Source organism: Megascapheus bottae, chromosome X (genome assembly GCF_031878675.1).
Source record: "Megascapheus bottae isolate mThoBot1 chromosome X, mThoBot2.hap1, whole genome shotgun sequence".
Classification (NCBI taxonomy): domain Eukaryota; kingdom Metazoa; phylum Chordata; class Mammalia; order Rodentia; family Geomyidae; genus Megascapheus; species Megascapheus bottae.
In genome coordinates, this window is record NC_143547.1 from 91787341 (window position 1) to 91806570 (window position 19230).

A 19230-nucleotide genomic window follows, 5' to 3' on the forward strand; every position below is an offset into this window, starting at 1 on the left:
CCAAAGGTCAACACAAGCGAAGAGAAAAAAGAAGAACAACAGTCACTCATAATTGAGCTCTTGTTTCCATGTCCTTGACGTCCATTAATTTGGCCTCATCCTATATGGCCTTATGTATCCAGAGTTTGAGCTATTGTAATCCTCTGCTAGGAGAGTCTAGGTTTGTAGTAATTATTATAAATGAGGGAAACCATTGAGCCTATGTTCCTTCGGGTCTGGCTTACTTCACTTAATATGATTTTTTTCTAAGTCCATTTCCTTACAAGTGGGGCGATGTCGTTCTTTATCCCTGAGTTTTTCTGCTCAAGGCTAGTGCTCTACTTACGAGTTTTTTGGTAATTAGTTGTGGATATGAGTCTCACAGACTTTCCTCTCTGGCGTGGCTTCAAACCACAAACCTCAGATCTCAGCTTCCTGAGTACCTAGGATTATATATGTGAGATACCAGCATCTGGCTTACTTTTCTTTTTAATTTTAATTCTCATGCTTGTTTCTAGCAAAGCAAAAATTTTCCCCTCTGAACATTCTTGCCAATACTCACTCAACTGGATTGTCTGCTCACTTATACCTTTAAAGAAGGATTTTTCCCAGATTTTTTGTTTGCTTGCTCATTTGTTTGACATAGGGTCTTACCATGTAGCCCAAGCTGGCCTCAAACATCTTTCTACTTCAGCCTCCTGAGTGTTGGGATTATAAGGATGTATACTGTGCCTGATTTATAAATATTTTTAGAAGTGCCTGGAGATAATTATGTAAACGCTGAGATTTTTATAAACATAAATGAGAAAAATATGCTGTAAGATATTCAAATCTTCAATAACAGAGTAAGCTTCTAGTCAGCAGATTTATTCAGCCTTACTTTGTAATGCACAGTCTTCAAAATAATTTTGTCTAAAAAAAAGAAAGTAAAAAAAAACCCCAAAAAACCCCAAAGTAATTTAGTGCTCAGTGGTAGAACATTTGCCTAATGTGTGAGATGTTCTAGGTTTAATATCGAGCATCACACAAAATAATTTAGTTTGGAAGGATTTGATATAAAAATACGTGATTTTTAATAAAAAAATAATTAGCCATAGAAGGAAGTAAAATTGTAAGAACAAAAATTAACACTATATGTCTCAGTACATAAGAGTTCAAGGAAATAGATTATTTTAGATGTTAGAGTGTAACATAGAAGAGGTGAACGTAACAGTTATTTCCCCTTTTTGTATTTATAGGCAAGAAAGTAAATATAGTTTTTTTTTGTTTTTTTGTTTTTGCCAGTCCTGGGGCTGGAACTCAAGGCCTGAGCATTGTCCTTGGGCTTTCTCAAGGCTAGAACTCTGCCACTTGAGCCTCAGCACCACTTCTGGCTTTTTTCTATGTATGTGGTACTAAGGAATTGAACCTGGGTCTTCATGCATGCTAGACAAGCACTCTACCACTAGGCCAAACTCCCGGCCCAAATATAGTTTTTTAAATTTTAGTCTAATATATATTTTGCTACTCCTGGGGATTGAACTCAGGGTCTGGGTGCTGTTCTTGAGTTTCCTTTGCCTAAGGCTAGTGCTCTACCAATTGAGCCAACAGCTCCTCTTCTGGCTTTTTTTTCTTTTTGTAGTTTATTGGAGATTAGAGTCTCGTGGATTATCTTGTCATGGCTGGGTTCAAGCCTCAACCCTCAGACCTCTGTCTCCTGAGTAGCTAGGATTACCAGCAGTAGCCACTGGTACCTTAATTTAGTATTCTTATGGTTAATTGTTGCTATTTCGTTAGCACATCATCAGATATATCCTTGTATATGAATGCTGCTTAAAATGGATCCTATAAATTCTACTTCAGTAAAATTCTTCTCTTGCCTGTCATGGTGGTATACACCTACCTATAATTCCAGGATTTAGAAGGTTGATGCAGGATTGTGAGATCAGAGCTACGTAGTGAGACCCTGTCTCACAAAATCACCTTCACAAAAAATATATTAACTTTGTGAAGTATTTTTCAAAATGAAAATGTTTTTATTGGTAGATCTTTCTCTATTTTCCTTGAATGAAGCTGACATTAAGCAAAATCAGGTATTGTTCACATTAAAGAATTATCAGCCAGGAGTTTGGCCTAGTGGTAGAGTGCTTGCCTAGCATGGACAAAGACCTAGGTTTGATTCTTCAGTACCACATACCCAGAAAAAAGCTAGAAATGGTGGTGAGGCTCAAGTGGTAGAGTTCTACCCGTGAGAAAGTCCAAGGACAGTGCTCAGGCCCTGAGCCCAAGCCCAGGACTGGCAAAAAAAAATATCATAGCTCTTGTACTTAACTGGTTATTTATAAAACGGATTTGTTTTACCATAGTAGCTTGAGCTGGTTACCTTCGTCACATCTACATTTATAGCCAGGCCCCAAAACTATTTTGACATATTTGGAACTTTCAGTTTCTGTTTTATTCTCACCAGACTGCAAAGCAGGTATTGCATACATTTAATAGAGTATTCCTGATACATTTAAAAATAACTCTTTGTATAACAAAGTACTTTAGCCTGTTGTAGAAAAATCAGAAAATGCAGGAAATTAGGAAAACCAACCATCCAGTGATAGCCACTCAACATTTTCCTCTATCACTTCCACTTGTTAAAAAATATGTGCAATAAGCATAATTAAGAGCTTAGTATGCATAATTTGGTATCCTATCCCATTTTTTTGACTTAACAGTATAAATAACTTTTTCTGTGCCATTGTCTTAAAAGCCTGGTATGGTTATGCATGCCTATAACATCACTCAGGTTGGCTGAGGCAGACAGATTCCAAGCAAGAGCCTCTTACCAAAAAGAGCAAAGTATTTTTTTTCTTTGACAAGAGTGGCTATAGAATATTGTTTCATATGAGCATACTATAATTAAATGAAATAATTTCCTACTATTTTCCATGGGTTATTTTACATTTCAGGCTTCTCTAAATCTACAATCGATGTACATAATTATATTTTGTGGGTGGTGGTGGTGGTGGTGGTGGTGCTGGTGCTGGTGGTGGTGGTGGTGATGGTGGTGGTGATGGTGGTGGTGGTGTGTGTGTGTGTGTGTGTGTATGTTTGCCTGGTCTGGGGGACTATACAGTGTTGATGTGTTGTCTCTGAGTTTGCGTGTGTGTGTGTGTGTGTGTGTGTGTGTGTGTGTGTGTGTGTCATCAGGTTTGAACTCTGGGCCTGGGCACTGTCCCTGAGCAATTTATCTCAAGGCCCTACTCCTTGAGTCACAGTGCCACTTCCGGTTTTCTGGTGATTAATGGAGATAAGAATCTCTCCAGCTTTTTAGTGCCCGGGCTGGCTTTGAACTGTGATCCTCAGATCTCAGCCTCCTGAGTAGGTAGGATTACCAGTATGAGCCACCGTGCCCAGCACTTTTTTTTTTCTTTTGGTCAGTCTAGGGGTTTGAACTCAGGGCCCCGATGCTGTCTTTGAGCTCTTTTGCTCAAGTTTAGTGCTCTACCACTTTGAGGCACAGTGCCACTTCCAGTTTTGGAGTGGTTAATTGGAGATGAGTTGCACAGAGACTTTTCTGCTCAGACTGGCTTAGAACCCTGATCCTCAGATCTTAGCCTCCTGAGTAGATTAGGATTACAGGTGTGAGCACTTGGCTTCCTTGAACTTTTTTTTTTGCCAGTCCTGGGCTTCAGCTCAGGGTCTGAGCACTGTCCTTGGATTTTCTCAAGGCTAAAGCTCTACCACTTGAGCTACAGCACTACTGCCAGCTTTTTTCTATATGAACTTTTTTTTTGGTAGAAAATTGAAGATAACCAGGCAGAACCTGGTTATGTTTTGACTATATTTCTTAAAGTAAATAATATATAAACTTTTATATAAGGATATAAACTTTGAAAAAGTTCTCTGATTAAAAAAAAAGTAAACGTGTAGGTGCTGGTGGCTCACATCTGTAATCCTTAGCTACTCAGGAGGTTGAGATCTGAGAATCATGGTTCAAAGCCAGCCCAAGCAGTTCATGAGACTTATCTCCAATTAGCCAGAATTGGAGCTGTGATTTAAGTGGCAGAGTGCCAGCCTTCAGTGATAAAGCTAAGGGACAGTGTAACACACACACACACACACACAAACACAACTAGAGAAGTCTAATTGCTTTCCAGTGTGTACTGGTTTCCAACAAGATATGAGAATGCCTATCTCATTGGATCTATCCAATCCAATTTTAGATAGAGTTTCAAATATACTTCAGGAGTTTGGCCTAGTGGGAAGAATGCTTGCCTAGCATGTACAAAGACCTGGGTTCATTCCTTGCTACCACATACTCAAAAAAATAAAGCCAGGGAAGTAGATCTGTGGCTCCAAGGGTAGGACGGTAGCCTTGAGCTGAGGAGCTCAGGGACAGTCACCAGGCCAAGAGTTCAAGTCCCACAACCCAAGGAATGTGCTCAGGGCCTGACTTCAAGTCCCAGGACTGGCAAAAAATAAATAAGTAAATAAAAATTAGTTAATTAATTTTCGGGCTGCAAGTTTGTCCTCTGGTAGCATGCACGAAGACCCGGGTTTGATTCCTCTGTACCACATACATAGAAAAGGCCAGAAAAGGCTCACACCCTGAGTTTAAGCCCCTGGGATTGATTAGGGGTCGAAAATTTGCTTGCCATTGGCACATATGAGGTTCTACATTCCATCCTTAGTGCTGCAAAATAATTTTTAAGAACAAACAGAGAAAAATACTTTCATGTAATCATTGCAACACTTTAAGGTATTTCTGCTTGGTGAATATGAATGATTTTTTAAAAATTTGTTCTCTTTTGTGTTTTCTAAAATTTTTACCGCAAGTATATTTCCTAATCTTAAAAGTGATTTAAGTAAAACTGTACAACTTCTTATTGAGCTACAGGACAACTGCCCTCCTTCCCCCAGAATTTATAAGCCTTCTGAAAGCTTTCCTTGCTTGGTAATTTGACAGTGCTTCTTTTTTGCAGCAATACTTTCAATTTTTGATATTTATTTGAGGAAGCAGGATATTTTTCAATGACTAATAATGGGTCCTGACTCTCAAGTTTTCTGGGAAGTACCTCCTATTGAGAGCATTTATTTTTGTTTTGTTTCTTTCTTTTTGTGATGTGCCTCAGCTTAAACTCCAGGACTGAGTAATAAGCATTTTTTATCAAGGCTAGAACTCTATTACTTGAGCTACAACTCCACTTCAGGCTTGCTATTTTTTTGTCTTTCCTTTTTTTTTTGATAGTTAATAGGAGATAAGAGTCTCACTGACTTTCTTGCTTGACTAGCTTTGAACCTTGAGCCTCTGATCTCAGCCTCCTGAGTAGCTAGGATTATAGGTCATAGCCATTAGAATTTAGTTGTTTTTGACAGATGTGTATTTGTTAGTGATACCTTGCATGAGCTTGACTGATTTGCTTAATGTACGAAATTTTGGTGGTGCCAGTGGCTCACACTGGCTACTCTGAGCTACTCCTAGCCTCCTAGCTACTCTGGAGGCTGAGATCTATTGATCGTGCTCCAGAGACTCATCTCCAATTAACCACCAGAAAACTGGAAGTTGTGCTGTGGCTCAAGTAGTAGAATGTTAGCCTTGAGCTGAAGAGCTCAGGGACAGTGCCTGAGCCCAGACCTCAACCCCACAACTGACCAAAAAAGAAAAAGAAAAAGAAAAAGAAACTAGTCTGTTGATACACCAAGGCAGTTGATGCAGTTTATCTGTTGGTACATTACAATTACTTAGGGGCCATGTAGTCCAAAAATTAGGTTAGTAAGTGTTGAGGATTTTTGTTTTGATTTGTATTGTCTTTGAGATAGCATCTCACTGTATAGCCAACACTGGGCTGTGTTTATAAAATTACATACAAAATCTAGTCTTCTGAGTGCTGGGATTATAGTAATACACTAGAGTTTAGAAGAGATATCTAGCAGCCAGGAAACAAATGAACGGTTTTTAAGTTTTACCATACTATATACATTCATTCTGGTATGACATTTATAGCTTAAAGAGATAGGTATGCTGTGCTGTTTGAAGCAAAACTGGTAACAGTCATTTGTTACTTTTTTCAAAGATTTTTTTCTAAATAAAGAGCATGAGTTCATCAGTAGGAATTGTCTAATAAATTCAGATGGTAAAGTTTATTAAAAGCTGTTGAAAAAACTGTTCTGTTATCCTTTTGCCTAAATTCATAATGTAAGAGTTAAATAACAGATTAAATTGAAATAGATGAGCATATTTTCTCAGTATAATCAACTGGAGGTCACAAAATATTCTCAGAGCTCCAGACACTTAAAAACTATTTAATCCTTTTATCCTTTCTACTTCTTCACTTTAAATTGATTTTGTCAGCTTTCCAAATATTGTGTGAGGGTTTTCCTTGAAGATTCTGATTGATTTTTTTTCTTTATTTTCTTCTTTCCCCTAGTCCTAGGGCTTAAACTCAGTGTCTGAGCACTGTCCTTGAGCTTTCTCAAGGCTAGAGATCTACCAATTGAGCCACAGCACCACTTCCAGCTTTTTCTGTATATGTGGTACCAAGGAATTGAATCTGGGTCTTCATGCATGCTAGGCAAGCACTCTTTCCACTAGGCCAAACTCCTGGTCCTCATTGAATTTTTGTTTTCTTATGCTGATCCTGGGGCTTGAAGTCAAGGGCTGGGGCACTGTCTCTGAGTATTTGTGCTCAAGGATAACATTCTGCCACATCTCAAATTCTGTTGGCTCATTAGAGATAAGAGTCTCATGGTCTTTCCTGCCCAAGCCAGCTTCAAATTGCCATCCTCAGATCTTAGCCTCCTGAATAGCTACGACTATAGGTATGAGACACTAATGCCTGAAAATTATTAGGAAAAAAATAATTTAGCCAGGGGCTGTGAGTTTGGCCGAGTGGTAGAGTGCTTGCCTAACATGCACGAAAACCTGGGTTTGATTCCTCGGTACCCAAGTGGTAGAGCTCTAGCCTTGAGAAAGTCCAAGGACAGTGTTCAGGCCCTGAGTTCAAGCCCAGAACTGGCAAAATCATTTAACCAGACATTGGTGACTTACGCCTGTAGTCCTAGCTACTCAGGACTGAGATCTGAAAATCATGGTTCAAAGCCAGCCCAGGTAGTTCTTGAGACTCTTATCTCCAATTAACCACCCCTAAAAAGCTAGCAGTAGAGCTGGCTCGAGTGTTAAAAGGCTAGTCTTGAGCAAAATTGCTCAGGGATAGCAACCAGGCCCTGAGTTCAAGCCTCAGGATCTGCCCACATGCACATGTACATACATGTACACGTGAATACATACACACATTTCTTTTTTTTTTGCCAGTCCTGGGCTTGAGCTCAGGGCCTGAGCACTGTCCTTGGACTTTCTCAAGGCTAGAGCTCTACCACTTGAGCCTCAGCACCACTTCCGGCTTTTTTGTGTGTATGTGGTACCAAGGAATCGAACCTGGGTCTTCATGCATGCTAGGCAAGCACTTTAACCACTAGGCCAAACTCCCAGCCCAACATACACACATTTCTTGCATATTTTTCCCTAGTTACTCATATCTATGTAGATCTGGATTGCAAAAAAAATGAAGGTCTTGTCACTTTTCTAATGTTATATTCAGCTCACATTTCCGATTTGCTGTATTTCAAATTTCCTCTTAGCCATAATAACAGGCAAAAGAAAAACAGAAATAATAGACATTTACAACATTCCATTTATTTTGTCACTGTATAACCTGGTCATGAAAAATACTACCGGAATAATTTTATGGAAATAATTCCTGAGAAAGAAAGCAAGAAAAAGAACTAGTAATTATAATGTTTTTCAATAATCAGTTTGTTTTGCTTGACAGACATTGATAGATAGGCCTCTAAACTTGTTAATCGCAGCCTTAGGAAACTCATATACTAATAATAGCACTTTGTCATTTTTCTGTAGATGTGTTCTTTGTGCCACTGTCCTGGAGCGACAATTGGTTGTGATGTGAAAACTTGTCATAGGACGTACCACTACCATTGCGCATTGCATGACAAAGCTCAGATCCGAGAGAAACCTTCACAAGGAATTTACATGTAATTATTGAACATGTCTTTACAATGTTTGAGCAATCATACTTTTCTAAGTTTTCATATTTCAAAGCATTCCATGGTCACATCATAAAAGATGTTTTTGATAAGGAATTTAATGCTCAAAGAAAGGGTAGAGAAAGCTTCATGATAAGCTTTTATAATCTCTGGGGCCAGGAGCATAGTATAGTGGTAGATGGCTCACCTAGCATGCACGGAGCCCTGGGTTTGATTCCTCAGTACCGCATACTCAGAAAAAGCTAGAAGTGGTGCTGTTGGCTCAAATGGCAGGGTGCTAGCCTTGAGCAAAAAGTGTCCAAGGACAGTGCCCAGGCCCTGAGTTCAAGCCCCAGGACTCGCAAACAAAAAATCTCCCTTATAAATGGGATAAAGTATATTACTCATTTGTTACTTTGAATATTGAATTTATTTGTATACTTGATAATTTTTATATCTTCATTTTTTAAGGGTTTATTGTCGAAAACACAAGAAAACTGCACATAACTCTGAAGGTATGTCATTCCACCACTTTCCACTTTCAAATAGGAATTTAAATAAAATGAGTAACAGTTCTTTGTGAATTTTTACCTTCAGATCTCAATTCAAAATATATTTAGAATTAAGAAAAGTCTTAATGTAAACTAATGTATGGAGTAAAGATCTAAACTTTGAAAAAAGAGTAATTCCAAAGATCTCAATAAAGTATATAATTGAAATTTTATCTCACATTCATAAGTGATGCAAGGAATCACATTTCTGTGAGGTTGATAATTTGAATCCTCGATTCCAAAACAATTGCAGATAATGTAAACTTAGGAATACTAGTAGATTTTGTGATCATCCAATTTTCTGTGAAATTTTTAGTTACATTGTAATAACCTTATCCATTGGTTTTGTGTTTTGTTTTTGTCCTACTTCTAGGAATTGAACTCAATATCACTTAGTCTTGCTTAATATTTTCATTCAAGGTTAGTGCTCTACACTTGAGCCACACCACTTCAGACTTTTTGCTGGTTAATTGAAGGGCACAGTCTCATGGACTTTTCTACCTAGCCTGGCTTTGAAATGAGATCCTCAGATCTTGACTAGCCAGGATTACAGGCATGGGGCTTGAACTTAGGGCCTGGGCACTGTCCCTTAGCTTCTTTTTCTCAAGTGGAGATTAGTTAATTGGAGATAGTTGTCTTGTGTACTTCTCTGTACATGGCTATCTTTGAACAAGGATCCTTAGATCTCAGCCTCCTGAGTAGCTAGGATTATAGGCATAAGATCCTTGCTTGAGCTACAAAACAGTTTGGAGGGGAGGATCATGGGGCTTGAACCCTGGCCTGGGTGCTGTCCTTGAGCAATGTCCTTCGGCATTGTATTGCCGGGGCTGGCTTTGAACTATGATACTCAGCTCTCAGCCTCCTGAGTAGCTAGGATTACAGGCGTGAGCCACCATGCCCGGCTTCGGCTACAAAACATTTTTAAGATTGTATAGTGGCCACATGTGTTAGTAACTGAGGATCAAGACTCATAAGCTATACTATGAACATACTGGGACAGGATATTTGCATTATTTAAAGGTGATTAGTACATATTGATTAATTAACTGCCTTCTATTGTATCGTATATTTCTGATGATGATAGTACCATCTAGTGGCAGACAACAGTCACTGCAGCCAATATAAAGTATACAGTCATTTTGATTTCATTTTTGCTCTGTGAAACTTAATAGTGAGAGATCTGTTTTCATGTTTTTCAAAACAAATGTTAGTGTAATTGATGGTATTTGTTTTATCTGTTCTAGGGCTTGAACTTAGGGCTTAGGCAATGTCCCTGAATCCTTTTTTGGTCAAGACTGACGCTCCACCACTTTGAACCACAGCTCCTCTTCTGGTTTTATGAGTGGTTAATTGGAGATAAGCCTGAGTCAACTGCACCTGGGCCTGATATACTTTTCTTTTTTTTTGGCCAGTCCTGGGCTTAAGCTCAGAACCTGAGCACTGTCCTTGGATTTTTCTCAAAGCTAGAGCTCTACCACTTGAGCCTTTGCACCACTTCTGGCGTTTTCTAAGTATGTGGTACCGAGGAATCGAACCTGGGTCTTCGTGCATGCTAGGCAAGCACTCTACCACTAGGCCAAACTCCTGGCCCCATTGGCCTGATATACTTTTAAAATGTAAACTTATGAACTTGGATATGGCTTTGTGGTAGAGGCTTTGCCTAGCACGCATGAAACCCTGGATTCAATTCCTCTGTACTTCATAAACAACAAGAGCCACAACAAAAAACAGAAGTGGTACTGTGGCTCAAGTGGTAGAATGTTTGCCTTGAGCAAAAAGAAGCTCATGGACAGTGCCCAGGCCCTGAGTTCAAGCCCCAAGACTGGCAAGAATAAATAAAACTTATACTCCAAATTTTAGAATCTGACATAAATATATTCTGTACCAATGAAACAAGAGGCCCCAACACTATACAAATATACACTGAAGAAGAAACAACATAGAGAAAAGAACAATGATACAATATATACATGTCATTGTATACATGTATGACAATTTCAGAATGTAATTTATTTTGAAAAATAAAGCAGAGGGCTGGGAGTTTGGCCTAGTGGTAGAGTGCTTACCTAGCATGCACGAAGACCCAGGTTCAATTCCTCAGTACCACATACATAGAAAAAAGCTGGAAGTGGTGCTGAAGCTCAAGCTGTAGAGCTCTAGCCTTGAGAAAATCCAAGGACAGTGCTCAGGCCCTGAGCTAGAGCCAAGGACTGGCAAAAAAAAAAGCAGAAATACAAGTATACACTGAACCCCAAACTCATTGAGTCTTCCAAAACCTTGGAAGTAGAACCAGGGTGGGATGCAAAGATTATCTCAAAGATTAAATAATACATGGGTAGCTCTTAGTAATATTCCTGGCATTAGACTGTTTAATCAATGTGGTATTTTATACCATTGTCATTATTCCTTTAAAATTCTACCTGTTTTATTACTCATCTTTTCAAGTGGTTTTCCTTGGAAGACAACATAATTTAAATTATATTTCTGAAAATACAGTTGGAAAATTTTGTAATATATTTATTTCATAGAACTGATTTCATAGTCTTTTTTGGCGGTATTAGGATTTGAACTCAGGGCCTCACACTTGCTAACAGGCACTGTATCATTGAGCCATAACTCCAGTCCCTTCATTTCATGTTTTTGGCAACTGGTATTTGAATTCAGGGATTTGCAATTGCTAGGAAAGCATTGTATCACTTGAGCTGCTCTTCTAGCTCTGTACTGTTGGATTAAGTTCTCATTTCCTTCCTGGACTGCAATCTGTGACTTTCTGTCCATCTATTTTTGCCTCCTGTCATAGTAAGTATGATACATGTGTTCTTCCACACCCAGCTTCTTTGAGATGAAATCTCATGAATTTCTCAGGCCAGCCTCAAATTACAATTCTCCCAATCTTAGCCTCCCATACAGTGGGGGATGGCAAACATAGGCCATACCACTAAGCTCAGCTGTTGGTTGAGAAGTCGTCTAGAGTGTTTTCCTATGCTGCCCTGAACCATGATTCCCCCCACTGAGTCTCAGCCTCCCAAGTAGCCAGGATTATAGGTGTGAGCCACCTCCATGTGTCTTTTTAATATTCACCAGATTTATTGACCATTTCATACATGGCACTATTTGTATACTCTGTATGCTCAGCTTTCATTTAGTGTGCTTGATAAACGTTTCGTCATAGTAAAGTCAGGTGCAGTGGCTCACATCTGTAATCCTAGCTACTCAGGAGGCTGAGAATTGAGAATCTTTGTTCAAAGCCAGCCCAGGTACTAAAGTCTATGAGACTCTTATCTCCAATTAATCACTAGAAAACTGGAAGAGGCACTATGGTTCAAGGGGTATGGTGGTAGCCTTGAGCTGAAAAGCTCAATGGACAATGCCCAGGCTCAGAGTTCAAGTCCCACAACTGACACAAAAAATGTACACAAATTAGAACAACATAATGAATCCCCATGTACTCATCAGCCAGACAGCAATCTTTAGCTCATAGCCAATCTTATTTCATCATTCCCCCATCTGAATTATTTTGAAGTGTGTATTTTTCAGACATATTTTAGCACACCTAATTAAGAATAATGTATTTTGGATGCCTGCCACAAATTTGCATATGTAGATACCTAATGCATATGCATCATATACATCCTTTACTTGATATTTTTCCTGAAGAATCACATAGCTGAATTCACTAGGCACACAGAGTGTACAGAATAAATTCACATGCTTATTGTATGAGAAATGGCAGTTCAAGTAATTATTCCTTTTCCTTTGTCAGCCACCTTAAATATACACAATTGGTACTTGCCCCAGCTTTTTTTTTTGCCAGTCCTGGGATTTGAACTTAGGGCCTGAGCACTGTCCTTGGGCTTTCTCAAGGCTAGAGCTCCAGCATGTGAGCCACAGCACCACTTCTGGCTTTTTCTGTGTATGTGGTACTGAGGAATCGAACCTGGGTCTTTGGGCATGCTGGCAAGCATTACCAATAGGCCAAACTCCCATCCCTTACCCCAGCTTTGAAAACCTTATCTCTTTTCTTTGGTTCCAATTCCAGCAAACATATATTGAGTACCTGCTTGGTGTGAGCACCTTGGAGAATTTAGAAAAGAATCGTGTTTGACAAAGACTTTACATTCTACCTATTACTTGATGAGCAGTTACAAATGAATAGAACTCCATAGTGCACAAATCATTTTTCCAAAGTCAGTTGTTTGTTTTGTGTTCGTATGTGTGTGTTTGTGTACGTATGTATGTGTATGTGTGTGTGCTAGTCCTCAGGTTTGAACTCAGGACCTGCACTCTGCCCCTTAGCTTTGCTCAAGGTGGTTTCTTGATCGAGGTAGTGCTCTACCAACTAAGCTACAGCTCCACTTCTGGCTTTTTGGTGCTTAATTGGACATTACAGTCTCACGTACTGGCGGGGGACCGTGACCTAGTGGCAGAATGCTTGTCTGGCATACACGACGACCTGGGTTCAATTCCTTGGTACCACATACATAGAAAAAAGCTAGAGTGGTGCTGTGGCTTAAATGGTAGAGCGCTAGCCTTGAGAAAGCCAGAAGACAGTACCCAGGCCCTGAGTTCAAGCCCCAGGACTGGCAAAAATATCTCATAGACTTTCCTTCCCTGGCTGGCTTCAATCCAGGATCCTCAGATTTCAGCCTCCTGAGCAGCTAAGGTTATAAGTGTGAGCCACTGGGGCCCCAATGTTTGTGGATTTTGTTTATTTCATTTTGATTTGGCTTTATTGAATACAGCTCTCACTGTATTAACCAGAATGACATTTGAACACCCTATATAGCTCAGGCTTGCCTCAAACTTACAATTTTCCTGCCTCTCTGCCTCCTAAGTACCCACATTATAGGTGTGAGCTGTCATAACAACTTCCCCAGACACTTGTTAAAGAAAATTTAAAAGAAAGGCATTGCTTTTTCAGTTTCATTTGATAGATGAGGAAAGTTTGCTTTTTGTCCAGTTAAATGGCAGTTACATGTTTTATCTTGGCGGTCCTTTCTGTTTACACTATTAACTATTGTGACACCTTCAGAGGAGGGCAGAAAAAGGACCTTACTCCAAGACGATGAAAGCTGAGGGAAACATTGGTTAAGAAGTCTGTTAATGGGCAGGGAGTTTGCCCTAGTTGTAGAGTGCTTGCCTAGCATGCATGAAGACCCAGGGTCGATTCCTCAGTACCATATACATAGAAAAAAGCTGGAAGTGGTGCTGAGGCTCAAGTGGTAGAGTTCTAGCCTTGAGAAAGTCCAAGAACAGTGCTCAGGCCCTGAGCTCAAGCCTAGGACTGGCAAAATAATAAATAAATAAAATAAAAATAAAAATCAGAATATTTAAAAAAAGAAATCCATTAATGAACAGATGAGACTTTTAGTACCCAGAGATGAGTTACTCTTCTTGCTCCATTATGACCTAAGTAAAGTAAAACTGATAAAAACATCTGAGAGCCAGGCACAGTGGCTCACAGCTGCAATCCTAGCTACTCAAGAGGCTGAGATCTGAGGATCATTATTCAAAGCCAGCCTGGGCAAGAAAGTCCGTGAGACTCATCCCCAGGTAACCGAGGCGCGCGCGCGTGTGTGTGTGTGTGTGTGTGTGTGTGTGTGTGTGTGTGTGTGTGTGTGTGTGTGTGTGTGTGTGTTTCTTGCCAGTCCTAGACTTGAGCTCAGGGTTTGAGCACTGTCCTTGGTATTTTTATCAAGGCCAGAACCTTACCACTTGAGCTACAGCATCACTTCTGGCTTTTTCTATGTACGTGGTACCAAGGAATTGAACTGGGTCTTTGTGCATGCTAGGCAAGCACTCTACCACTAAGCCAAACTACCAGCCCCAGTGGGGAGTGTGTGTGTGTGTGTGTGTGTGTGTGTGTGTGTGTGTCATTTTTTCCAGTCCTTGGGCTTGGACTTATGGCCTGGATGCTGTCTCTGAGCATCTTTTGCTCAAGGCTAGGGCCCTACTACTTGAGCCACAGCTCCATTTCTGGCATGTTGTATAATTTATTGAAGATAAGAATCTTGACTACTTTACTGTCCGGGCTGGCTTTGAACAACAATATTCACATCTCAGCCTTCTGATTCCTAGGATAATAGCAGTGAGCCACCAGTACCTGGTGAGAGCTGTGTTTTTAAAAGACTAGGAACAGGATCTTATTTTGTCATCTACTTGGATTTTTCAAAATTGCAGCTGTACTGTAATAGTAAATATCACCAGTGAAAAGGCTGCACACTTAAATAGGCTTTCCTTCCACCCTCATCCTTGTATCTCACTTTCCAAATTCCTTTACTGAAAGCAAACATTAGTATGAGTTTCTTTTGTTTAGGTCCAGAGCAGTTCAGTGTTTCAGTATATATGTTATCATATGCATAACTGTTCCCCCCCTCCCTCTCTCTCTCTCTCTCCTTCTCTGTCTACCACTAGGCTAACTCAGGGCCTGAACTATCTGTTCTCTAACTTCCAGGTGCATGTAGAAACAAGCATTTCAATGACAATGAGTATTATCATTTTCAAAACATACTTGTAGTTACGCATTGATAAAAATTTGTCCCACTCTGTAGTTTCTTGCCTTTGGCCAAAGTTACTTAATCTTCCCGAACTTCTTTATTTTTACAATAGTGGTAGGGATTGGGGAGATGACTGATAAGAATTTATGGGGTTGTTGTGAGGTTTAGATAAGTTGCAAAAACTTCAGACCTGGATCATAGAACAAATCCTATTAAGTGAGGTAAGCCAAGCTCAGAATGATAAACAGAGCACATTCCATCTGACATACAGAAATTAGTTCTAAAATACAGTGGGCTATGATAAATTGTACAGGATTCTAGATACATACAATGAGACTGAAAATATATACTTAGGAGGGAAAGACAAAGGCACAGTGCTTAAGTGCCTCTTCATACTTATATAAAATAGTATATGTACTGAAATGAACTCGAAGGTATGGAAACAAAAGACCTCTTTCTTTTAGCTTTTAGTTTTTGATGATTTTGTCTTCTTTACCTTATGCATGGTATATTCACGTGTATATCTTCAGGGGGGTTGGGGGAGGGTGCAGAACTCAAGGCAAAAGGGGTGAAAAGTGCAGCTGTGGAGCTCACTGGATGCTGATGAAAGTAAACTATGCAACTTGTGGGTGGAGGTGGGAGGAGAGACTGGAAGAGAATGAGGGAACACATGATACTGTACCAAAGGAAATGTACTCATTACCTGACTCGTATAAATGTAAACCCTCTGTATATCTCCTGCTCAATATCTCTGGCCATAAAAGAAATGCAAATCAAAACAACTTTCAGATTCCACCTCACTCCAGTTCAAGACCTGAGTTCAAGATCCCGGTTGGGGATACACACACACACACACACACACACACACACACACACACCACTTGCCTAGAGAAAGCAATTGCTGACATTTATTGAGAGTGTTTTATAAGCAAATACTGTTCTAAATACTTCATATGAAGGAACTCAAGTCATTTACACAAGGAGGTAGGCCTGAGGTAGGTCTCAGATCTAAGGCAGTTCTGTATGAGGCAAATAAATCCAAGACTCAAATATAGCACTGAATCTGAGGCTGAAAGAAGCAACTACCAGTGGTTACTTCCTAGGGAGAGCAGATGAGGCAGTGTGATGAAGAGGAGGCTGGCTAGAATTGCACAGCAGGTGTAAGTAGGAGGCAGAAGGAGGACTTTTACTTCTTTAATGCTGCTAGTTCTTTTATAATTAGAAAAGGCAATTTTTAAGTGTTACAACATTTTTATAATTTTGAATTAGGGAGATAAAAGTAATAGGTGGCAACCATGAAAAATTTAAGCATGGGTCCTTGTAATTAGCTTTATATGTATGTTTTCATGGGCATTTTCAGTGACTTACACATAAAGTCTTGTAACTGAAATCACTACCTAGAATATTAGTTTGTCACTAGAGTGCTAATTTTATTTTTTATTAGTGGAGATTAATTGTACAAATTAGTGTGTTTCATTGACATAATATAGTTTGATTATTTTGAATCCTTCTGTTACCCATAGGGTATAAAAGTTTTATTTTCCTTGTGATATTGAAAGGGGTGTGTGTGTGTGTGTGTGTGTGTGTGTGTGCCTGTGCGCGCATACACATGTGTGTGCCCGTGCGCGCACGCATACACACATGCATACCAGCCCTGAGGCTTGAACGTGGGGTCTGAGTACTGTTCCTTAGGTTTGTTTTGTTTTTTCTCAAGGTTAGTACTCTACCACTTGGCTTTTTGGTGGTTTATTGAAGATAAGAGTCACAGATTTTTCTACTCAGACTGGCTTCCAACCAGCTTCCAAAATCCTCAGCTCACAACCTCCTCAGTAGCTAGGATTACAGGTGTGAGTCACCAGCACCCAGCTATGGCTCTTCCTTTGTATGAACAATTTCATTCTAAGGATCCGTGGTCTCATTTTTTTTGGTGGGTCATGGGGCTTGAACATGGCCTGGGCATTGTCCCTGAGCTCTTCACCTCAAGGCTACCAAACTATCCTTGAGCCACGCCCCACTCCTAGACCTTAATTGGAGATAAGAGTTTCAGGTCCTTTCATGCTCGGGCTGGCTTTGAACCTAGGTCCTCAGATCTCAGCCTCCTGAGTAGCTAGGATTATAGGCGTGAGCTACTACGACCAGGTTCTTTTTTTTTTTTTTGCCAGTTCTGGGGCTTGAACTCAGGACCTGAGACTGTCCCTGAGATTCTTTTGCTCAGGGCTATGTTCTACCACTTGAACCACAGGATCACCCATGGCTTTTTCTGTTTAAGTGGTACTGAGGAATCGACTCCAGGGATTCATGCATGACGAGGCAAGCACTCTACCACTAAGCCACATTCTCTGTCCCCCATAGTCTCATTTTAAGATTGAGCTATATAAAGCTTTTATTCATTTTTTAAAAACAGCTGATTTAGAAGAAAGTTTTAATGAGCATGAACTGGAGCCCTCATCCCCCAAAAGTAAAAAGAAAAGTCGTAAAGGAAGACCAAGAAAAACTAATTTTAAAGGAGTGTCAGAAGATACCAGGTCCACATCTTCCCATGGAACAGATGAAATGGAAAGTAGCTCCTATGTAAGTAGAAAGCTGGCAGAACCTTATTTTTTGTTGAAATGTGAATATTTCATTTCAGCTATGGGGAAGGCTTACAGTTTGAGTTGCTATAAAGCTACAAGTACTCAGAAAAATTTATTGTGTTCCCCCCCCTTTGGCATTTACAGAGAGACAGGTCTCCCCACAGAAGCAGCCCTAGTGACACTCGGCCTAAATGTGGATTTTGTCACGTAGGGGAGGAAGAAAATGAAGCCAGAGGAAAACTGCACATATTTAATGCCAAGAAGGCAGCTGCACATTATAAGTGCATGGTAAGTATGGCTCTTTTCATGTGCTTTTAAGCCCAACTGTTTTTGAAAATCATTCAGCTAGTAATCAAGTAGAGTAGCTCTCCCTCAGTATTAATGCTTTACTCATGAATAGCAGTATTCTAGAATCTCAAATCTTAATAAAGTGTAAATTTTTTTCAAAGAACAGCATTTATATTTTTGTAGGTTTTCAAGTAAGACTAATTACAGTTACCATATTGAAATAATCTATAATTAACTGATAATCATAATAATTACAATATGAGCATAATTTATTATAACATACTGTATAATGTATTGATATAAGTACTCTATTATAATAATTAACATATTATAATATGTTCTACACTGTATAGTTTGTGTTATATAGTATCACTGTAATTATAGTTAATTCACAACCACAAAAATTTCATCTTCCTCAGTGTCTTTAAAGATGTTTAAAGAGCCAGGCGCTGGTGGCACATGCATGCAGTCCTAGCTATTTAGGAGGCTGAGATCTGAGAATCATCGTTCAAAACCAGCCCAGGCATGAAAAACCGAGTCTTATCTCCAATTAAGCACCAAAAAGCTAGAATTAGAGCAGTGGTGAAAGTGGCAGAGAGCTAGCCTTGAGCCAAAAAAAAATCCTGAAGGATAGTATCCAGGCCCTGAGTTCAAGTCCTAGGACCTGCACATACAAAAAACATGCTTTAAGACCTCTCGTATACTGTAATAAATCACTTAATATTGCTATAATTAGAACAGTATATTATAGTTGTTTATTTATGAACCTAGCTTCCCTAATAGTCTTCTAAAATTCCTGGAAGACAAAAATAAGGTACAGATACATTTCTTATTTTTGCAACTGCAGATCCAGGGCTGATTTTCAGAATGCACAAATATTTTTAACTTTTAATATTTTATTCAATTATATTAAATTACTCATCCACTTCTGCTTACATTTCTAAAATTATGTTTATGTAAAAAGATGTGTATGTGTGTGTGTGTGTGTCTGTGTGTGTGTGTGTGTGTGTGAGTGTAAGTGTGAGAGGGGGAGTAGTCCTGGGGCTTGAATTTTAGGTTTGGGAATATCCCTTAGCTTTTCTTGCTCAAGGTTAGCATTCTGCCACTTGAGGCACAGTTCCACTCTGGCTTGAACTTAGTCCTGGGGCTTGAACTCAGGGCCTGAGTTCAAGTCCTTGGACTTTCCTCAAGGCTAATGCTCTATCACTTGGGCCACAGTACCACTTGCAGCTTTTCTATGTATATACTACTGAGGAATCGAACCCGGGTCTTCATGCATGCTAGACAAGAACTCTACCACTAGGCCAAACTCCTGGCCCCTTCTGGCTTTTT

General features: G+C 39.6%; 1 protein-coding gene across 4 annotated transcripts in view; it reads left to right on the forward strand.

Annotated features, from left to right (window-relative positions):
- Phf6 (PHD finger protein 6) overlaps nucleotides 1–19230 on the forward strand; it is a 58396-nt gene that overhangs the window by 21179 nt on the left and 17987 nt on the right. For all 4 annotated transcript variants that reach the window (XM_090325956.1, XM_090325953.1, XM_090325955.1 and 1 more), the window contains exons 4-7: nucleotides 7865–7998; nucleotides 8461–8504; nucleotides 17442–17608; nucleotides 17755–17898. In XM_090325956.1, coding sequence (XP_090182082.1) covers nucleotides 7865–7998; nucleotides 8461–8504; nucleotides 17442–17608; nucleotides 17755–17898 — 489 coding nt within the window. The remainder of the gene's footprint in view (nucleotides 1–7864; nucleotides 7999–8460; nucleotides 8505–17441; nucleotides 17609–17754; nucleotides 17899–19230) is intronic.